At 43.0% G+C, this 23,450-nt stretch overlaps 1 protein-coding gene and 1 long non-coding RNA gene across 20 annotated transcripts; one reads left to right on the forward strand and one right to left on the reverse strand.

Annotated features, from left to right (window-relative positions):
* The first annotated feature begins 4 nt into the window (after window positions 1-4).
* Gug (Grunge) lies at window positions 5-23,271 on the forward strand. Of its 19 annotated transcripts, none has more exons than XR_011032030.1 (16): window positions 5-267; window positions 1,491-1,862; window positions 11,849-11,980; window positions 13,039-13,272; window positions 13,352-18,299; window positions 18,368-18,491; window positions 18,561-18,705; window positions 18,774-18,937; window positions 19,457-19,513; window positions 19,916-19,990; window positions 20,061-20,187; window positions 20,799-20,898; window positions 21,037-21,131; window positions 21,183-21,235; window positions 21,443-21,779; window positions 21,939-22,112. XR_011032030.1 is itself a non-coding variant. In XM_068287092.1 (15 exons), exons 3-15 carry the CDS (start codon window positions 11,918-11,920, stop codon window positions 21,952-21,954), a joined length of 6,201 nt encoding a protein of 2,066 aa, XP_068143193.1. In that variant the 5' UTR covers window positions 5-185; window positions 1,491-1,862; window positions 11,849-11,917; the 3' UTR covers window positions 21,955-23,271. The 19 variants fall into 19 exon arrangements, 3 of the variants coding, with proteins under 3 accessions (XP_068143193.1, XP_068143194.1, XP_068143195.1); XR_011032031.1 differs by having other exon boundaries at window positions 5-218; XR_011032028.1 differs by having other exon boundaries at window positions 5-185.
* LOC137574691 (uncharacterized) lies at window positions 1,491-3,536 on the reverse strand. Its single transcript, XR_011032044.1, has 2 exons — window positions 3,457-3,536; window positions 1,491-1,883 (listed from the first exon to the last, which is right to left on the reverse strand). It is a non-coding gene; the product is annotated as an uncharacterized lncRNA (long non-coding RNA).
* Window positions 23,272-23,450: the final 179 nt, after the last annotated feature.

Genomic DNA, 23,450 nt, shown 5'->3' on the forward strand with positions numbered 1-23,450 from the left:
CGCTAATACCGGGGAACCTTTATCCGACAAGGAAACACAACACAACGCCATTTTTATTTTAACGCGTATTTTGTATTTGTAGCATTGGAGCCCATCAAAATTAAAATGATAAATTTTTAGTGCAAAACACTCTCCAGAACGTGGGCATTAATGTGTGTATGGAATCCGGTGAAAATAATAAATAGGTATTATGCGCAAAGCCAAGTGAAAATACATATGTATGTACATATTTCCCAAGCAGCAGCAGCAATAAAAAACGCAAGCCAAGTACGTGTGTGTGTGTGTGTGTGTGAGTGTATCGCGTTTGTGTGCGTGAATGTAAGCGGGTTAGTGTATATGTGCGCAAAGTGTATGCAAAAAGAAGAGAAGAGCATGAGCATTGAAATAAAACAAAAAAACGAAGAAAAAAAAAAAGAAAGAAGAAAAAAAATAAGACGAGTTTCACGCGCCCAACACCAACAACAACAAAAATAAAACAACAACGACAGCAAAAGCAACAAAAAAAAAGTGAAGAAAAGAGAAAAAGAAAATGTAAGGAAAAACTACAACAAGTGTGCAAAAATTAATTATTAGTTAAGTGTGTCACTAATTTAATTTAAAACTGACGCGCGGAGAGATACAATTGCTGCGCGCAGCGGTGAAAATCATCGAAATTTTTTTATTGGTGTCGTCGGACTTGCTGCCGCTGCCCGACACTAATGGGCTGAGGTGAAGAAACAGAGGAGCGGAGGAGCGAGAGAAGAATGCGAGTAAGTGAAGCGGAGAGAGAAGGAGTAGGGAGGGAGCCAAAGAACAATACAAATAAATAGTACGAGAAACGGACGTGCCACAAAAGACAAGGAAAAAGGCTCAACAAATTTTCTGAAAAGAAATCGCAAAGCAAAGCGCAGCAGTCGCAGCAGCAGCAACAAAGCAAACGCAAGACAAGGCAAGCGTCAGCAACGGCAGCAGTCGCGCGGTGGCGGCGGTAGTGGCAGCAGAAACAACAACAACCCACCACCGTTGCTTGCCGTTAGCTGTTTCGGCGTCGGCGTCACCCACCTTCTTCACCCTCAACCCACAGATGCTCCTGTGCCGCCGCCTTCTCTCTCTCGCTCGCTCGCTTTCTATCCTCTCTGTCTCTCTCACTCACTCTCTCCCTTGTCGTGTGTTATCCTCGCTTTTCGCTGACGTTGGCTGAAAATTTGTTTGTGCGCCCTTTACAAAAAAAAAAAAAAAAAAACAAAAAATTTACATCGAAGAAATAAAAAAAAAATACAAAAGTTAAAATGAAGAAGAAAATAAAATATGCAAACAAAAAAAAAAAACGTGTATAAATGTAACAGAAAAACCAAAAATCGGTTTTTTTTTTTTTTTTTTTTTGTAATTATTTTTTGTTTTTATTGTTTTATGGGTTTGCAATTGCAATATTTTTTACTGTCTGATTCTCTCATCTTCTACCTCTTCTTCTTGATCAACATCGTCTCCTCTCTCTCCTTTTCGATTTCCAGCTGTGTGTTTGTGCAAATTAACCAAAATATACATTTCCGGCTGCCCCCTCGCTGAGAGCAACAACAACTACAACAAATCCTCCGTCTCAGTGTATCGTCGTCGTCATCGTCGTCGTCGTCGTCATCACCACCACCACCAACCACCATCATTATCATCATCATCATAATCATCATCTCCAGCAAGTATCAGTTCACAGTTCCGCGCCTTCTTCACTCCATTGCTCAAAAGCTTGGAGCTCCAGTTGCCCTTACTGTCACGGGAGGAGAAGGAGAAGTTGGAGTAGGAGTAGGTCGGAAGGAAGGCAGGCAGGCAGACTAAGGAAGAAGGAAGAGAACGCCAAACGCCTTAAGCACATTTACCCTGGATTCATGGTGAGAACGGCATCTGTTTAACTAGGCATATACAATATTTAATTATAATTATTTGTTTGCTTCAATTTAATATCGGTCGCCCGGTCGGTCGATGCGTCGGTCGTCTCATGTTGCAATAGTTAACGCCCTCCCCTAACATACATACACCACCACCACCAACAAGAAAATAAGTGGCAAGGGTTTGTTGTCTGCCCATTTGGAGACCAAGGGTTAATAACCGAACTATTTAAAAGAGGGCCAGAGATATGAAGAGGAAGTAGTAGATACAAAATAATCAATTAAAGTGTGCCCCAGCACCCAGTCAGTCTCCATCCATAGTCTGTACCCAATTTTAAACTCTGAATGATAAGACAAACAAAACGACAACCAACAAACTACCTAAACTAGATCTTAATCTTCACAATTTAGATAACAGTTGAACCATTATATCATCATTATTGTGGCTCGGTTTCTCTTGAGCTGAGATAAGACCCAACTCATTCACCCCAAAATGGCAGTGTAATGTGAAAAAGAAAGTAAACTAAGAATAGAATTGTCTACATGATCATGCTTCTTATGTTTCAACTATAATCCTCGTTTCCTCCTTGAACAACACAAAGGATCGTATGGCTTATGAAGAGAACTTGCCTCCGCCTCGGTATCTTCGCCATAAGGAAAGAGAGAATTTTCATTGATCAATCTCTAAAATTCTAAACGAAATGTCCCCTAAAATCAATCAAATGATGTCATAGAAGAAAAATTAAATTTTTAAGTACATTTTGGCATTGACATCAAGTGGCTATCCCCTTCTGTGGCTTGATTATTTACTTTTGATTCAATTTCGAGTGATGGAACCTACATCGATTTCCCAAATGTCAACTGGTTGATAAATTTTGAGCCACCTTTTGGGCTAGAAATAGATTTATCTATTGTATTACCATGGGTAGAGATAAGAAATCTCGTTTATAGAAAGTACTCCCTCTAGGACCACCTTTCTATCTGTTAAACTCGTTACGAAAATTTTTTGTTTGGGACACTCAATTTCGCAAATATATGTATTATGGATGATGGTGGGAGGAGGAGAAGGCGGAAAGTGAATAGTCAAATTATAAATTTCTTAAGAAAAGCAAAAATCAGTTTTGTTGTTTTATCTCATATTACCAACAACGTTCGTTAAGTTGGGAGTTCCTGGAACTACGAAGCATTAGATAGAATTTTAAAAATAATTTTCTTGGTTTCAAGGAAATTCCTTAACGCGGTCGCTTATCTCCTTTCCTCTCTTTCTCATTTCCACCCATTTTTATTTGAATTGCGGGCTTATCTTACGACACACCTACACACACCGAAAATGAGAGTGTGTGTGTGTGAGAGAGAGAGAGAGAAATAGAAAGTATGGGCCACCTGATTATACGAACATAAAACCTAAAGTGTTTAATTAATAAATAACGTGCTAATAATGCAACGACCCTAAACACGTATTGAATAAAGATGAAGAAGGAGCAGCAGTAGCTGTTGGAATAAAGAAAAACCAAAAAACAAAAAATTGGATGAGCTGCTTCTGGGTTCCCGTCCGACCGTCCGTCCCACAGCGGGTTTTTACGTTCCCTCTACCAACCTACGTTATGTCTGTCGTTTGTCCATAGCCATATTGGTTGACTGAGTAGCCTCTTTTGATGTTGGTGCCGTCGTTTGCGATGTTCGCGCGTTTTTGTTGTGAACGCTTTCATATACATATATATATATATATATATTTTTTTTTTTTTATTATTAGTCATTTGGCTTATTTATAAGGTGTTGTTAAAGTTTACTTTTTATTAATCTGTTTGTTGCGCTTTTAATTTATAATTGCTGCTTATCTGATTGAAAAGTTGAGACACTTGACTCGAGTGTCGATTTATTGACAGCGATTAGGAATACATATCCCTCCCACCTCAACCCAAACACCTCAGTCGCTGTTGCTTTCGGAGGTTCCAATATTACATAAACTAACCTAATTAGCATTACTCGTTTCGACAAAAACGACTACAAAAAAAAAAAAAAAAACAATTTGAAACTAGCTTCACCCAAGCTGCGACACACCACACCACAGAGATGAGGTCCAGAATGAATTTAAACTCTAGCGTGTGTTGGGTAATCAGGAGTTGGCTATCAGTTGTTAGGTATCGAGGTTTTTAACATATTTAGGAGTAGGAATCAATAACTTGTTTATCATTATTATCATTAGCAGGTGTAATTAAGCTTTATAAATACTTTTGTCTACATTTCATTACATACATATGTATATGAATAATATATAATATATAATATATAAAAATCGCTGATTTTTACTTTTGGCAAGAAGATTGTTTGTCGCCTTGTATAGGGATTAGCTTCGTCAATTTGGTTGGATATCTCGAACGTAAAAGATGATTCAACAAATTTTTTAAGGAATTATGCATATAAGTATGTACATGCCTACTTTCTATATAAGTATATATCTTTTAGCATTCCGCCTTTTGCGTCATTAAGCAGAGACAGATGTTCCTTTTGATTTCACGCTACCATCTCCAGGTGATCCATAAATCTGTGTGGTTTACATAAGGTAGTATTAGTTACTGTGTGTGTGTCCGTGTCTGTGTGTGGGGGCCCAACTACTACTTCATTTAACGATAAGATAATTAGCACACAAAGCGCTTATTAAAATAAATAATGCCCAACAAAATATTTGTTGGCATGCAATAATATGAAAAAAAACACAAAATTGTTCGCTTTATTGTTTTTGTTTCCCCCTCACACAATTTTTGTTCATGTTAATCAGTGTAAAATCAATGGGAGAATATAATATAAAAGCGTGTTAAATGAGTCCCATAAATCTTACGATATATATATGTACATACATACATATATATATGTATATATATATGGATGTACTTGTGTATATGTATAATTCGATTACGACAAGTTGGATAAGGGGTTTGTAGTGGGGCAGGGAGGGCGACGATGAGGGTAAGAGTGTAAAGGGCAAGCAATAATAATTTCACATGCAAGGAGCTCATTTACCAACACATACTCACAAACACACACACACACACACACACACATAGGTTTATTCTTACGAGTCGCAAACAAACAAATGACGACGACAGTTCCATATAACACACACTTTGGGGCAAGAAAAAGAAGAAGAGATGCTCCACTACCTACCTACCACATGCTTTCTTTTTCCACTCCCCTTACCTCCACCCACTTGTTCTCCAAGTAACACGAAACAATTTCCAAATGAAGCGCGGATAAGCCGCAAAATCCTTAAAATACTCGATAAAATTACATAAAACTAATCGCACAGACACACGCATGCACACACACACACACACCAGCAAGCCAGCCAGCCAAAGGAGAGAACAGACAACAACAACAACACACAGTCAAAATCAGGGAATTGGCTAGATGGTGGCTGGGAAAAAGGGGGGATGCAGATGAATGGATAGACGGACAAAGAAGGGGGGAGCTGCTTGGAACTTTTTTGGAGACAGAGACGAAGGGGCAGAAGCACACTGAACACTGAGTGGCAGTGGCAGTGGCAGGCAGCGGCAGTGGCGACGACGGCGTGCAAAATGATGAAGGTATCTACACCGACAATCTGTTTAACAACTTCATGAGCAAATCCAACAAATCGTATGAACGAAGCCGACAGCACAAAATACATATAAACATACATATATATATGTTTATATATATATATAAGAGAAGACACGACGACACGAGTGCGCGCACACACACACACACATACACAGAGACATCCATCGAGACATCGGGCTCGGATCGACTGACGAGCCAGCGGGTGGAGCGGTTGGGGCGGGCCACAGGTTAGCGGGACGTGGGCAAATGGAAGAGCATGCGACCGAGAGAGCTCTAGTAGTAGTCAGTCTGTTGGTTGTGGGTCGTTTATTTGGCTTTTGGAACGTTGACTCGACGAGGTTGCTTGAATAGATGCTCAATCGTTTGGGTTGAATGAAGAAGAAAAGCGTGTGGAGGGAGTTATGGTGTGTGTGTGTGTGTGTGTGTCGGAGATTGGCCATAGTTTGAGTGAGTGTGCGTGGAGAGGAGGGAGCGAGGGAAGTAGAGGAACTAGAAGTGCCACTGTGGTGGCATAATGTTCTTGTTGATGTTGAGTAATGGCCATAAACAACTGTAAGCTGGGGCCAGTTCAAAAAAGCATCTATACATACGGCTGGTACGAGGGTTAACTTGAAAGTTTATGCATAATTAATAGAGGTTTGACTAAATTGGTAGAAGAATGACTCATAAAGTTCAAAAAAGATATCTTCCAAGTGTTATAAGTTGCGTTAACTTTTCAAATAACCCTCGTTCATACATATTAACCAAGTCAATGCAGAAGAAAAAAAGAAAAAGAAAAGAGAAATTTTGTTTGCTTCTGTTCGTTTGGTTGGACTTGGACTCTTTGCTTTTGTTTCGTATTGCTGCTGCTGCTTTCCTGACTTGCCTTGGCTTGGCTTGTCTTGTCTTGTTTTGATTTGTTGTGAAAATTTGGCTTTCACAACACGAACATTTCAAGAAATTCGTATACACAGATGGAGAGAGAGAGCGAGTGATTGGGGGGAGGGGAGGCAAACAAACAAACACACATAAAACGTAAAGTTGCCTACTAACATTTAATGGGATTTCCTTTCCGCACTTGACACGCACACTTCAAAATACAAACAGATGCAGCACCACATAGCATTCGATGGGATGAATGATGTGTGAATCCCCCTTTGCTCCTTGTGACTCTCATGTCCCTCTGTCTCAAACTCTCTCTCTCTCTCTCTCTTTTGCTCTATCTCTTGTATCTCTCGACCGAATCAATTGGCCATGGTATATAACACACAAAATGGTATGTTGTGTGTGTTAGTGTTTTGTTTTGGTAATTATATGGATACACATGCCCAAATACATATGTACATACATATAGGGGTAGAGGTTACGGATTGGAAAATCGCTTGGAATGCGGGTCAGATGGTGAAATTCACAATGATGAAGTGTCATGTAAACACTAATAAGTATTTCTACGCACAAAGAGGAAAATGTCAAAAAACTTTTCTTTGTGATTACCATTTTGGTTCTTTCACCTGGCTTATCCCCTAATAATAATATATTATATTAAAACTAAAGAATTGTCGTTTCTTTCGACTATTGAAGAAAGCTCTTCAAGCTGCACAAATGTTTCGCCAAGTGTATTATATGGTAAAATTACAAATCAATTCGTATCCAAAATTCCCCAAAAGAAAAAACCTTGACTTCTCCTTTCACCCCTCAAAAAAAAAAAAAAAAAAAAAACGTTAAATTAGTTGGATGAACAATCTAATAAGCACTTTGTTTTTTTCCCACCCTTTGCAATCAATTTTGTATACCCTTGGGGTTACAGTTAGGGGTTTAGGGTTAATTCACTTACAGTCATATCACTTAGCATTGCCCATTAGCTTGGCCACGCCGACTAACCTAATAATCGCTTTTCTCTGGGAAAAGAGAGAAAAAGAAAACAACAACAAAATAAACGAACGAACGAATACGAAAAGTGGAAGAGCAGAAAAATGTGTAAGCAGGAAAACCCTTAATGTACAGTTACGGCTTGACTTTGCTGGCATTCATCATCATAATGATGATGATGATGAGATGGCAGGCATTTTAAGTTGTCTGCTGCTCTTATTAACGCCATTTGCCTCAACCAAAACAGACTCGAACTCTCCAGTCAGTTGTAGTTGCTGCTGCTATGCCACACCGCCGTCTATTTGTCAGTCAATTAGTCAGCTTATTGGCAAGTGATGATTACAACGTAAAAGAGACAGATATAGAGAAGCCAACACTAACAAACGACAGTCGACAGCTTTTCCATTTCAAAAATTACACTCACACACAGCAGCAGCAGCAGAATGGAATAGAGTCGGCCGGAGAAGCAGCTCTACGCGATAGGGGGCTAATCCAGGGGCGTACATGAAGTTTTGTCTAGCCATAAGGGGGTTCCAACGAGCGGGCAACCCCAAAGAAATCAATTTAAACAATATTTCAGGAATCTTTTAAATTTAGATACATTTGTTTCTAATCTTTGACTAAAAAGTTGGAATCTAAAATCTGCGTTCCATTCACTCCCATTAAATATCTAATATTGGCTTAATGATCAAATTATCCATTGTGACACAAAAGAGCTTGGAGTAGTGGGCATCGTTGGGGGGGGTCATTAGTCCCCCTGACTGTTGCGCCCATGTTTTTTGAGTCTCTGGCTTTGACTCTGGCTCCGACGTCCGTTTAGCCGCGTGCGTACACACAATTTTCCGCTACTCATGCTACAAATTGTTTATTGAATTTCCTCTTTCTGTGGCCAACAACACCGACAACAGACGACGGTGATGGTGATGGAGATGGAGACGGACGACAACGACGATGCGAGAGATCCGATCCGATGCGATGCGATGTTGTTGCTAAGTTTTTATTTTCATTTACATTTCTCGTTTTGTTTTCGTTTATGTTTATGGGCTGTTTAGAAAACAATTTGTTTAAAGCGCGACGCGTTTTAAGGAAGGGGCTTGGAGCGGGGGTGGATGGGAACCTTGACGACTTGTTGGAGCTGTTGTTGGCTAAGGACAGGAAAGGGTGGGAAGGGGTATTACTTATCGAATCGTAGGTCCGGGGTGTTGTTAATCTGGTGTAACTTTATAAAATGCGTGTTGACATTAATTGAGATGAGAATGAGAGTTGGACGAGCGTCAGTTGAAATTGACAGCATTATTGGCCCTTAAATATGCACACGCACACATAAACCCCACCACTTCTCTCCCCTTACCACCACATATGCAGACATATAGGACTGTTGAAAAGGGGGTGGCGGCTGGGTGGTTGTTTGGTGGTGCTGGTTGCCGATTCTGATTCACACACAAGCCAAAACATGGATGAAAAGTACTTGAACAATGTACAGACTCGATACGACCTAACCGACCCGACCCTGTTGACTGTTCACTCTCTGTCTCCCTCTCTTTCTCTGTCTTGTTTGCTTTCTTTCTCTATGTGTGTGTGTTGCGTCTGTTTCTGTCCTTTTCTTCCAGTGCCATAATTTGTGGTCTTTTACCGTTGTGTTGTTGTGCCGCAACCTCAGCGCAGGGCATTATGATACGGCTATTAATACACACACACACACACACACACACATCTACATATACATACATATATATACATTGGGTCGACACTGAGGCACTTTTCGGTGGTGGCAAAAAGTTTTCGAGCCTTTCGTTTTGTCTTTTTAGATTTTATGGCTTTGTGCGTTTACAACATCGTGTGTTTTTTTTTTTTTTTTTTTTGGTGTGTAGTACATTTGTTTTATAACACACAGCCGCCGCTTTGCTGTCCCTTTTGCGAGAAAAGCCACCAGCACAGGCTCTGGCTCTGGCTCAGGGCCAGTAGCTGAAATAGAGGGCTCTAAAGCCTCCAGAGAGCCACCATTATACACCGTACACGCAGTCAGCCAGACCAGGCCAGACTCGAATAGGCCAGGCAGGCAGGCGACAGGAACAGCTTAGCACATTGCGCTCGCAGTTATTACACAATTTTTCCCCAAGCGCCACTGCTCGGCATGTGGGATTTAGTCGCGTGCCCTTCTCTCTGTCTATCTCCCTTGCTCTCTTGCTGTCTTTCTTCCTTTTTTCCATCTCCCTCTATCACTCACTGATTCTCTCTGTAGTAGCTGTGTATGCCTGTGTGTGTTTGTGTGTATTTATGTGAAATTTTTCCACTCACGACTCCCCCATAAAAAAGTTTGCTTGCCAGCAGTTAACCAACCAACCATTCAGCCAGGCCAGGCCAGGCCGGGCCATGCCATGCCATGATATGCCAGACCAGACCACACCAGGCCAGCTAACCTGGTTGGCGTTGCTGTAGCTGTTGCCGCTGATGTCGTTGATAAGTGTTGGCCCCAAAACACAGGCCAGACCCATTCGTCCAATTCGTTTGTTCGTTCGTTTTGTCCGAGAGTCGTTTCGGCACAGTGGGCTGAGTGGGCTGAGAGGGGCATGCAATCAAAGGCAGGCGGAGTACAACAGGCGTTGAATATAAAATATTAAATAAGCAAATTGAAATATGCATGTCCAGCTTAACATTAAATGATACAAAGTACCCAACAAAATGGTACATTATTTATGATTTCAACATATTCTGAAAGCTCTGTTGCCCCGAACTTTACTTTGATATTCAGTTTACCCAAACCACCCACCACCCATCCCCCACTTTACATCATATGTACATATGTATGTATCTATGTATGTACATCATTTGTACGTGTTAATTATCAAAATGCTTTTAGTTTGCCATAAAAATAAATGTGTTAACATTTCTCGAGATATTTCATTCGTATTTCGTATGTTTACAATTATTTTTAGACAGTTTACAAAGATAATAATCGAGAAACTTATATTCTCTTGAAAGATATATAGACTTTAGTCAATGATCTGCCTAAATGAATACCCTTTTAAATCTATTTATTGTATATGTGCGTTTTAAAATTTACAATGTAATGTTTTATATTCAAAGTTTGTGTAATTCATTTCATAAGTATTTCATTTATTTAACAATTGACTTGAGGGACTGCTTGTCATGTGTGTGTGTGTATCAGTGTGTGTGTGTTTTCCCACCACTGTGCAACCCCAGGCATGTGCGTTCATCGTGGCGGTGCTGCTGCTGCTGCGCCCCGTTGTCGTCGTCAGTCATTTAGGCGGCGTGTCGTGCCTTATTGAGTGTAAATCTGTCGACAATATATGTATATGTCTTGTTTTTTTTTCCTTGCCGTCTGCTGCCGCCTGCCTGCCAGCCTGTGCAGTACGAACAGATCCGAACCGAGTCGCATTTTATTTGCCCATCGACATCGACATGGTCGTCATCGTCATTGCCGCTGTGGTTCTCCCTCCCCTCTTGGCTTGGTCCTCGTGGCTGATGCCACTGCATTTAATTAATTGATTTTAATTGCCATAATTTGTGTGTCGTTGCCACACAACCGCAACACCGTCGGCATTCATGATGTGAATGAAGGCAAAAAAAAAAGAAAGAAAAGAAATGAGGTTGAGGTGCAAGGAGAGGGGACACGGATGGTACCGAATGACCAAACTGAACCATACAAACCAACGGTTGTGGAGCTACATACATACATACATACGGGGTCTGGCTGTCTCTCTGTGTGTGTGTTGCTCCAAGTATTGGCATTGATATTGATTCATAAGCAAATTTAATGATAATTCCTCATGGTAGCATGAGTATGACGATGCTTACTTAGCCGCCTCGTTACAGTTATTCGCCAAGTTACTTAAGCGGAAAATCTGTTTACAGCTGCACGCACACTTAAGTGAGAGAGATTGGGAAAGAAAGGGGGAAAAGAAAGAGAGTACCGCCGCCGCCAGACGATGACAGGAAAAGAAGAAGGCGAATGCTACAAAAAAAGGCACCCAGAGTTGGCGACCAGAGGAGTGAACCGTGCGAGCAATGCGTGTCCGTTCGTCTGTCTGTACGTCCGTCTGGCAGCAGGCACATTAACATATGCCAGCGATTAAGTGGCAAGCAGACATAGTCAAGCCAGGCCAGGCCAGGCCAGGCCATGCCATGCTATGCCAGGCCAACCAATCCCCCCAAACTGGCCTGGCCTTCCCCCTTTGTTCCTAATTTCCAGTGGCCTCGCGTCATCTCTCTTTTCTTTTTGCTGTTGTTGTTGTTGTATTGTGTGTGTTTCTCATTTTTCAATAATCTCTCGCGCGTTCGCCTTTCTGGTCTCTATTGAACGCACATTACATGGCATTATTTTTTATGGATTATTTATTTATGCATGTTGATATCAACTTCATCGCTTTTATATTGATTCCGAATACAGAGAGAACTTGTTTGTTTGTGTATTTGTTTGTTTGTGAGTGAGTGAGTGAGTGAGTAGTATACCCCGATTATTGTTTGGTGAATTCATCTGGTTATTTATTTATTTTATTTTTTACATTGTATCTTTGCAGTTGAATTTTCATATCATAGAGGGCATAAAAAGGCTTAACACTGGACCGGAAGCGTGTTTTTAAAGGGTGATGGCGGCCTCCACTCAAGGAGAAATACGAGTGGGTCCCGGCCACCAGGTAAACGATGTCTATGTACGTACATAACTCTCACAAATCAGAAATTCAGCTCACGGTAACAAAAAAATAAAAACCAACAAAAGTAAAAAATACAAAAGAAAACAAAAAAATTAAAACAAAAATTGCCAAATGCATTTTGTTTTTCCATTTCCAAACTCAATTACCTTTTGAGTTTTAAAAGATCGGCGTCATATCTATATCTTCAATTTGTAATCTCTCCTCAAGGGGTTATGAATTATTTCCTTATTTTTATGCATTTGATAACGAAATTTGCACACAGTTGGCGGACTTTGCCGCTTGTGTGAGTTGTTACATAACTTTTATTCATTACGAATATGTTGAAAATAATAAATTCTATGATCTACAAGAAATTTATAGAGCGACCTTCAAAATCCCCCGGGATTATCGCTTAAACACGCTTAAACACTTTTAAAGTAATACGTTAACTAAAAGTAAAAAGTAACTTAAAGTAATACGTTAACTGTTTCGGTCTCTAAATGGCCAAAATATAAATCAAATTTGTATACTTCAATTATTGGAACTACCAAAGAGAAAACGCCGAAGAAGAACTCATACCTACCTCCAAAGAAAAAATAATTCCCTGTAAATAATTCTTTAAAAACAAAACAATAATAATAATAATTTAATCTATTGGCTTTTGAGGTATTTCGATGTAAATCCTCTTTATTTTTATTGTTATTATTTTATTTTTGGTTTGACTTTTCAACTTAACTACTTAGATAAGTAATAGTTGATCCTGTTCCTTCCACATTCGTTCTTGTTCTTCGTCGTTCCCTTTACGCGTTCCATTCCGATCTGTTTCGTTTTTATCTTACCGAAAAGCACACATCTCGTATACATTGTTCATACATATTTCATGCATTAGTCTTAAGTTGTTATTGTTGTAACTGTAAACTGAATGTTTGTTGTCCCTGTCCCCTGTGTGTGTCTGTGTGTGGTTGTGGTGTAAAACTAACTAAAAGAAGAAAAAAAGAGCTTTTTGGCGCTGATGTTTTTCCTTTTTAAAACTAATCCCATAACTTTCATTTGCGCCCCTCCAATGACGACTGAAGGCAAAACTGCCCGATTATAATCCAATCTCAAGCTTCCCCATCGACAAGGAAACCGATGAACGTGAATTAGAGGAATCAAGATGGAGTCCTGGCGTTGTGGCGGATGGCGATTTGTTAATGTTCTTGCGTGCGGCGCGATCAATGGCTGCTTTTCAAGGAATGTGTGATGGCGGACTAGAAGACGGTTGTTTGGCTGCCAGTCGCGACGACACTACAATAAACGCACTCGACGTGGTAAGTGCATCGGATACATCATATACATATATGTGTGTATATTCTTAATACCAAAATGTCTTTTCATTTCATTCTTTAGCTACATGATTCTGGCTACGATCCAGGCAAAGCTCTACAAGCTCTCGTAAAGTGCCCCGTTTCGAAGGGCATCGATAAAAAGTGGACCGAGGACGAAACGAAAAAGTTCATCAAAGGTCTGCGACAATTTGGCAAAAATTTCTTTAGGATCCATAAAGATCTATTGCCGCACAAAGACACACCGGAGCTCGTCGAGTTCTACTATCTGTGGAAGAAGACGCCCGGAGCGAATAACAATCGGCCACATCGGCGACGTAGACAGAGCGCATTGCGACGCAATCGTGTCACGCGCGCTAATAATAATACACCTCCCAAAAAGGAGGACACTCCGGAACCACAAACTGCGACGACGGCGGCGACGGCGACGGCGGCGTCAGAGACGGCGAGTCGCTCATCGCCCGCTGTCTCTAAGGAGGAGAACAGTTCTCTCACCGAGGACGACGCCAGCGAGTGCGACAGTGATTCGAGTCTGACCAACAAAAGGGATGAATCACCCTCTAGGATGAGGACGCGAAACAAACAACAGAGCAACAATGCTGGCAGTAATAGTGGAGGCACAGCATCGTCTGTAGGTAGCGGCAATGCGGCAAATGCCACAGCTGGTAATACCACGACCAAGGATCAGTCCGCTGGTTCCGCCAATTCTGTGGCCAATGGCAAGCGGCCCAAGCGTGGCTCTGAAACTCCGGATGTGGGGAGCGGAGGTGCCGGATCTGTGGACAGTCCGAAAACGCCCACTAAGGCTGTGGCCGAAAGTTCGGCGACCAAGCGCAAAGGCGGTAAACAGGATACGCCCAACAAAAAGAAGCGTACAGAGCAGGAGGCAAACGAGCCCAGTGTTGAGGAAACGGCGACCATTAAAGAGAAACGAAAGCGTCCCGATAGTCCGGTGGAGAGCATGAATTCAGACAGTCGTCCCGATTCGGTGCTCGATGATGGTGAATCAAATACGACAGATACCACCACGGCAGAGCAACAGTCGACCAAGGACAGCAAGGAGATCATCAGTTGCAAGGAGGAACGTGAAATTATCGCCAGCGATTTGGATATCAAGTCAGAAGAGAAGATATCCATCAAGGCAGAAATTGCCGCTGAGGATAGCAAGGACAGCGCCATTAAGAACATGGATGAGGAGACGAATATTCAGGCTCCGAATAGCGCGGATGGAATGCTTAAGGAACCACAGATGGCCATAGATGCTGTTCTTCCGTCGGCAGTGATCCCAGTGGCGCCTCCAATCACGATGAAGGTGCCCACTATTGCCACAGTGGAGGCTCTGAATGCCTCAGTGGATCGCAAGGAAGCCATTGAGAAAATGGAAAATAATGACAATGATCCCGAATTGCTTAAGAAATTGGTCACCATCAAGCAGGAAATATCGCCACAGCAGCAGCAGCAATCACAGCCACCGCCGCCGATGCAACAGCAACAACAACAACAGCAGCAGCAACAACAACAACCCCCACAACAACAACTTCAACCGATGTCACTGCAGCCTCCGCCTGTAAGTGTTGTTACCCAGGAGACAGTTTACATCAAGAAGGAGCCCATGGAGGACTCGATGGATGCCACATGTAATCAAAATAGCAATGAACCGCAAGATTTGAAGGTGAAGATTGAAATCAAGAACGAGGACATGAAGATCAATGCATCAGGAGGACTGCCACCATCAGCGGGAGGACCAGGAGCGCCACCGCCAAACTCTATGCATCCTCATGTGGCTTTGAATGAGAGTGGACAACCGGAGCCGCTTCATCTGCAACATATGCCACACGGACCCGTGCCGCCGCAGCCCCCAACTGGTTATCTGATCGATGGTCAATTGAAGTATGGTCCACCCGGGCAGCCACCACCTCCTCAACTGCACAGTGATCCCACTGGGATTCCAGCGGGACAACCAGGGGGTGTGTCCGCTGGAGGAGCTCCAACGACACCACAAAAGTATCCTCCTGACATGGACATTAAGTTTGTACCGCAGGATCTCAAATATCAGCCACCTCCATCATTGGATGCCCTTAAATACAGCCAGGAAATGCAGGCAGCAGCCGCGGCAGCGGCAGCAGCTGCAGCGGCCGCTGTTGGCAAATACGATATCAAATATATGATGGAACAGCCGGGCAAGTATCCAGTGGAACTGTCGAATGCGCATCAAGCACCGCCCAAGACAGGATATCAGGATTCGTTGAAGATTCCCGATGTGAAGCCAGGATTTGGTCATTTGCCGCACAATGTGCCCACTCCGCTCGATGTGGCCCATAAATATGGACCACCACCGACTGCGCAGGAGTCACAGCAGCAACAACAACAGCAGCAACAACAACAACAACAACAGCAACAACAACAGCAGCAGCAACAACAACAACAACAGCAGCAGCAACAGCAACAACAACAGCCGCCAGCTCATCAGCAGGTGCCGCCAGGAGCTACGCCACCACCTGGCATTGCCATGCCGAAGCCACACTATCAACACGATGTACAGACGCCGCCATTGGGTAGACCCTTCGAGTCAGGTCTAATGATTAAGTACGGGGATCCCTTGGCTGCCAAATATGGACCACCCCAACCGCAGGATCTCAAATATCCACCCATGCCACCCGTTTCGGTAGCCGGGGGAATTGTCGATGTGAAGCCTTATGGCGAAAACCTAATAAAGGCCTCACCGTATGGCCCGCCTCCAGAGAGTCCCATAGATGCCTCATCCCGCTCCACACCTGGCCAAGATAGCCAAGGTAGCAATAGCAATTCGCAACCGCCGTCGATGCCGCCGCAGCCTCAACAGTTCCAGTCCCCGCATCCTTCGCCGCACATGCCTTCTCCAGCCGGTGGCGGCCTGCCACCTGGGATGCATCCGCAAAATCTCATCCACGGCCCGCCTCCCAGTGGGAGTGGTCCACAACAGCCGCCGCCACCGCCTACGTCCCTGCATCAGCCCACACCGACGGCAGCGGGACCTCCGAGCCTGCAGCATGGCCTGCATCCAGTAGGTCCGCATTCACAGATATCATCAGTGGCATCCTCGATGCCACCCAGTTCGATTGGAATACCACCAACGCTCTCCACCATGGCGCCGTCTCACATGCACCCGCATATGCATCCACATCCACATCTGCAGGGATTGCATCGACCCCACGATATGCCGCCGGCCATGCATCCGCATGCCCCGATGCCGATGTCGCTGCAAGGTCACCCACAGCATAGCCACGGATTGCCGCCTTCTCATGCGCCACAGCAGCAGCAGCAACAGCAACCACAGCCAGGAGGACCAGCCGGCACAGTGCGAACGCCTTCACCGGCTCAGCAGCCACCCAGAAGTATGCATGATCCGCAAATGGTGCGAGAGCTGCCAAATTCACAGCCACCAACGACAATGGCTGGAGCAGGCGGCGGTGGAGCTGGAGGAGCCGGAGGTATCGGGCCAGGACAAGGACCAGGACCCGGACCAATGCCCCAACAATCACCGCACGCACATCGTACATCACCGCTGCCAGGTCTCTCAGGAAATGGGCCGCCGCCGCCGGGCCTGATTGGACACCCAATGCCGATACATCCGCATCTGGCACATTTGCCACCAGGTCATCCAGCTCATGCGGCTCTGGCTCATCCAGGACATCACCTCCTCTCGCATTCGATTGCCGGTCTCGGACCAGGCGGTGGACCCATTGCGCTTCTTGCGGGTCCCGGAGGTCTTGGCGGCTTGCCCGAATCGGCATTAAGTCGCCGAACCCCGCCCAGCCATATGCCACACTCGCATGCCTCGTCGGCACCCACCACACCGCAATCGGTGGCTGCTTCGAATACAAGTACAGCCCTGACCACCAGCACGGTGGCATCATCCGCCTTCAGCCGCGCCAGTCCCAGCGTGCAAATCTCTAGCGGTGCAGCTCCAGCCGGACCTGGCAGCAGCACGCCCGGAGGTCTTCCCAATTCCGCTGCGGCAGCGGCGGCGGCAGCTGCTCATCGCGCCGCCTCGCCTGCCTCCAGTGTGAGCAGCCTCAGCCGACAGAGTCCATTGCATCCGGTGCCCCAGTCGCCGCTTAGCCATCATCCCTCATCCTCGGCGCTGTCAGCTGCAGCCGCAGCTGTCGCCGAACGAGATCGTCATGCCCTGCTTCGACAGCAATCGCCGCACATGACACCGCCACCCGTGTCCAATGCTTCCGGACTGATGGCCAGTCCTCTGAGCAAAATGTATGCCCCGCAGCCAGGCCAGCGAGGATTGGGCACATCACCGCCCCCGCATCTCCGACCAGGCGCCTCACCGCCCGTCATACGTCATCCGCAGATGCCGTTGCCGCTGCCTTTGATAGCACCCGGTGGAGGCATACCACAGATCGGTGTCCATCCCGGGCAGTCGCCGTACCCGCATCCGTTACTTCATCCTTCAGTTTTCTATCCGCCGCATCATCATCCGTTTAACTCTCCCTATGGCTATGCTGCCTATGGACCAGGCTTTCCGGCCTACATGAAGCCACCGCCTCCAGCTGGTCCCCTCGATCCTGCTGCCGTAATGGCCGCTCATCATGCCGGTCTCCAGGGTCCGCCACCACAGCAAGCTCGCCAGGATGAGCAGAATGCGGCTGCTGCAGCGGCAGCGGCTGAGAAGCAACATGCGGCAGCTGCAGCTGCAGCCCAGCAGCAACTGAAGGCTCCACAACAGCAACCAGGCCCAATACAGAACAAGCCGCCGACGCCAAAGACGCCGCAGGGTCCGACAGGGGTACCAGTCGGTATGACTGGACCGGGGACTCCAACGGGCCTGCCGCCCGGAGCCTATCCAGGATCTCATATGCCTGGCTATCCGCCAGGGCCGCCACATGCCTCGCCATTTGCCCCGCAAGATGGTCAGCCTCATGGCCTGAAGCCCACTTCCCATATGGATGCACTGCGGGCCCATGCCCACTCGGCGAATTCGGCTGGCCTTGGTGGTCAACATCATCCGACGGAGCCATGTGAGTTTACCTTTTTCGTTTTCCATGTGTATTCTCAAAAATAACCCAATCCATTTCCTCTTCTGTAGTGCCCATTGACATTGAGCCAGATCCAGAGCCAGAGATACCCAGTCCCACACACAATATACCGCGAGGACCAAGTCCCGAAGCCAAACCCGATGACACCGAATGCCATCGCTCCCAATCGGCAATGTGAGTAAACTGACATTAAAACCCAACTCATTCCTTTACCATTTGCATTTTGAACATTTTCCTACACAGATTTGTGCGTCACATCGATCGTGGAGATTACAATTCATGTACGCGAACGGATTTGATCTTCAAGCCTGTGGCGGATTCAAAACTGGCTCGCAAACGAGAGGAACGCGATCGCAAACTGGCCGAAAAGGAGCGCGAACGACGTCAGGTGAGTGCTTTGATTGAAGTTTGATCCAAATTGGTTTTTCTCTAATCATTTAATTGCTTTCCAATCAGCAGCAGCAGCAACAACAACAGCAGCAACAGCAACAACAGCAGGCAGCAGCAGCCCAACAGGCTGCCCAGCAGGCCAAACTCAAAGCGGAACTAAAGCCTCCATATGCGGATACGCCGGCATTGCGCCAATTGTCGGAATATGCGCGTCCTCATGTGGCATTCAGGTGAGTTCGCTGGCAACAGCATGGAGACTCTGATCTTTTTCGTCTCTAGCTAGGGATGCAGAAATGTAGTAAATCGGTATCATATCGGTATTCATAGAATTGGTCAAGAATATTCACAAATAATATTCAAAATAATAACGATATTCATTAATAAGTATACGTATTCATTTGGTAAGATGAAGAAAACTTGACAAGTTATGATAGATGAAGAAAAGAATTACAAAAGAAAGGAAATTATGTAGAAAGATTCTTCTAAATTTATGCGAAAAAAACTGATGAAATAATCTAATCTGAACCGATCTGCATCCCGATTTAGAATTTCATATTCTTGTTCTTTGTTTTCCCGTTGAGTGTTAGGAGTATATACTTATTTCTTTTTATTTCCATTGTGATTTATTTTTGATATATTTTTATTATATTTTGAGTTTTTTGTTTTTGTCGTGGTGTCATTTTTTATTTGTTTAGTTGGTATTGTTGAGTCGCGTTTGTTGATCGTAATTATTTCCAATTCAATTTCAGTCCTGTTGAACAGATGGTGCCATATCATCATCCAATGGGCCCCATGTACAGAGAGAGGTACAGTACCAAATCCTGTCGAATCCTCATCTCAATGCGTTCGCCCTCACACTCACACACACACTAACACTCATACTGACACACATTCATACACACGCACACGCACACTTACATACTTATACATCAAAAGAATCTTCCTCCACTAACCACCACCAAAGACCCAGACCAAAAAATTCAAATAATTCCCACCGAGCTTTTTTATAAATTTGATTTAATTTCTTATACGCACGCCTAAAATTATGCTTCAGTTATTATCATTTGCCATTGTCGCCCGCTGCCTGCCGCCACACATTATATCCTCCTCTTCCTTCTCCTCCTCCTCCTGCAAACAAAATACAAAAATTGTACATGTTGCTAATATTTCCATGTCCTCATGAATTATATTTTCAACTATTTTTACAGAGAATTGGAGAATGCTCAAGCAGCTGCTGCGAGTCAATCGCGAATTGATCCGCATTGGATGGAGTATTACAGACGGTAAGAGGATTTATTTATCTTTTTAAATTGTAAAAATAATTTTGTGTTTGTTTTTTTTTCCCTTAAACAGCGGCATTCATCCATCACAATTCCCGCTTTACGCAAATCCAGCTATATCACAAATGGAACGGGAACGCCTGGGCATACCGCCGCCGCATCACGTTGGCCTTGATCCCGGCGAGCACATGGTGCGTATGGTAGGCCACAAATTTATTTTATTTACAATACCACTCGACTCATATTCACAAAATCAATCGTATTTGGAAGCAATATCAAAACCAAATTCAATCCAACAAACCATCCACAATCAAAATCAACCACCTTTTGTCCAATTTGTCAGTTGAAAATTAACCAAAAAGCATTTTGTAACCATTTTAAATAAGCTATTGCCAAAGCCCACCTACATAAGTATGTGTTTATATGCGTCTAACTATTATATTATATATATATATGTTTGAAATCAAGACCATATCTCCCACACAAGACAAACAAAAACGAAAAAAAAAACCAAGCACGTGTTTATTCTGTTTATTCTCATATGTTGTGCTAACACATTTCTCCTTACATGCCATTGCCTTGCCCTTACCCTTGTGGGTGGGGCACACCACAATAACCATTTGTCGCCATCGCTGCTCGTACTCTTCCTACCACCTCTCTGTATTCTCACATTCTAACCATGCCGCATCACTGCATACACTGTTCCATAAACTCTGATCTTGTTCTTCTTCTGTTGGCGATATCAAACACGCCCACATGATGCAGCACTGGCTCTTTTGAAACTATCTACGATATATTCAATAATTTTCAGATACGATTGACGAGAGAATATCATGCACACTCTCATACTCATTTACATTTGCCTTTGCATCCACAGCCGCAACCACCGGAGGCCGGTTTCCAACTGCCACGTGAGTTTGTATAGACCTAGAGATTCACATGGAGCACCGTTTAATACCATTTTTCTTTTTTCTCTCTTTCTCTCTCTCTCTCCCTCTCTCCATCTCTCTCCCCATGTTACGCTCACTCAATCAAATGGAATGGTATAGCGAATGTTGGCCAATATCCACGCCCAAATATGCTTATACCTAGAGAACCACACTCGGATGTCCTGCTGCGTATGTCTTATGCAGACCAACTACAGGTTTCCCAATTCCCTAATTGACATCCTAACTCATTAATTACATATATACAGTATTTACAGGCCGCCGAATTTCAACGCCAATCACTACACGATCAATATTTTAGGTAAGCAGAACAATTCCAAACAATTCAGGAACATCATCAATATATCATCAAGGACATGTGTATATCCTGTTTTTTTTGTTACTTTATATACATATCTCATATCTGTTTGATTTGCATTGTTTTATGTTTATGTTTGTGTCATCACCCGTTCTTTTTTCTCTTTCTCTCTCTCTTTTTCTCTATGTATATATATATTCGTCAATATAGACAAAGGCCCAGATAAGTGGACGACGTGACAAGAGTGAATTATAGTAATCGAATCCAAGCAACTGAACAAAGAAAATACTTACTCTCTAATGCCGTGAGGCCATGAGGGGAAAAATGCTTTGTGTGATTTTTTTGTGTTCAAACGTTTCCATTTTGGTTTTTCCCAACAACAACAACAACAACAGCACCTACAATATATATACATATATATATATATATTAAAGAAAACCTACTATTAAAAAAATAAACAACAATAGCAGACAACGTCGGAATCAACTCTCCCCAGCCATTAGCAACTTTAAGTTGTGGAACGTTTTGTCCAGTTTTTATGTAAAAAGTTAGTAATGTCATATCTTTGGAAATCTCTTGAGTTTTTCCTTAATTTATATGTTTATCATTCTCCTCATCTCATGTATCGCCAACTAATGAACCAATTTGTAAATTGTTTATAAGTAAAAGTAATGATAACCAAAAACAAATCTCTTATTTTACACAGGAATCAATTGCGTTAATTTGATGGTAACCACCCAACCGACACATAATCTGAAGGATAATCGAAACGCACATCAGAGAGACCAGACCAGACAGACCAAGGCAAAATCAAAATCAAAAGAGAAAATCAACTAGAAAAAACATCAAACAAACAAACAAAACAAACAATTAACAAAAATGAAGCAAGAAAACATGATGGTCGCAATATTTTAAGTATCCTCTTTATAGTGTATAGTGTTAAATTCTACAAAACAAAACAAAACAAAAAACCAACAACAAAAAGCAAATTGAAAGAGTGTTAAATATCGTTTTTTAAGCAACTTACAAAAAGAGATATGATAATGATGATGATAATTTATATAAGGCAATGCAGAACAAAACTTAGCACACAAATTTTTATTAACGAGAAGGTTTTCAAGCATAGATCAAGATTGAATTAATTGAAATTGAGCTGCTCTACAAATCAAATAATTTCGACATGAAAATGTGAAACCAAATTGAATCAACACCTACAAACACACACACACACACACACAACCGCAGATTGAGAGAAAGGACACACATCCAATAAGCTGTTGCTGCAGGTGGTGGCATATAGATATAGAAAGCGAGAGAGAGAGACAGTGGGTGAGTGACAGACAGAGATAGCAATGCCAGTATATATATATATTCGAGTGTATTGTAAATGAGATGAGACTATAGCCGTGTTTCTTTTGTAACAAAATTCAATTCTGCAATCCTCCCCTACCCACCCCATTCCCCCCTCCACCCCTCTCCAAATAGATATGCCTAATTCACAAATTGAGTTATATACATAGGTGTATTGTATATATATTATTAGAATTATACATTCAGCCACAATTGAACTATGTATTTTATATGATATATATGTACATACATACATATATATATATATCTATTCAAATATCGTATAATGCTGCTGCTTGCAACAACTAACTCACTACTATGAATGCTTCTTTGTGTTGCGATTTTTTTTTTTTTTAACCGCCCTAGCCTTTGCTTATACAGTATATATCGCTTATATGCAACGCCGTCGCTGCCCCAAACATACACACACATACATATATATATGCACAATGTTTCAATCAAAAGTTGCCATACATTGCTTATTCCTTCGCTGCTTTCTGTCAGCCCTCAGCAAGCCGATTAATTCTGAAATGAAAAGTGACATGGCTATTAGTTAATTTCCACTGCACACAACTAAAAAATTAAAACTTGTATGTAAATATCGCTTATATTAATTTTTTTATTACATTTGAGCGATGATCGCCTTAATGAAAAAAGATCAAAGAAGCCGACGTTTTTATACCCTTGCAGTCCTTGGCAATAAAATTTTTACTTTTTGAAATTTCTTTCCCTGCCTGTAACTTGTGTTCTATTTATCCGATCGGATTGAAATTTGGAATCTGAGTTTTTATATCCAATTCTATCATAGTAGTAAATTTCATGGGGATACTCCAATGTTTATGAAAATGTTTCTTCTAGACCTACATAT

Source organism: Drosophila tropicalis, unplaced genomic scaffold, assembly GCF_018151085.1.
Source record: "Drosophila tropicalis isolate 14030-0801.00 unplaced genomic scaffold, ASM1815108v1 contig_463, whole genome shotgun sequence".
NCBI classification, from domain to species: domain Eukaryota; kingdom Metazoa; phylum Arthropoda; class Insecta; order Diptera; family Drosophilidae; genus Drosophila; species Drosophila tropicalis.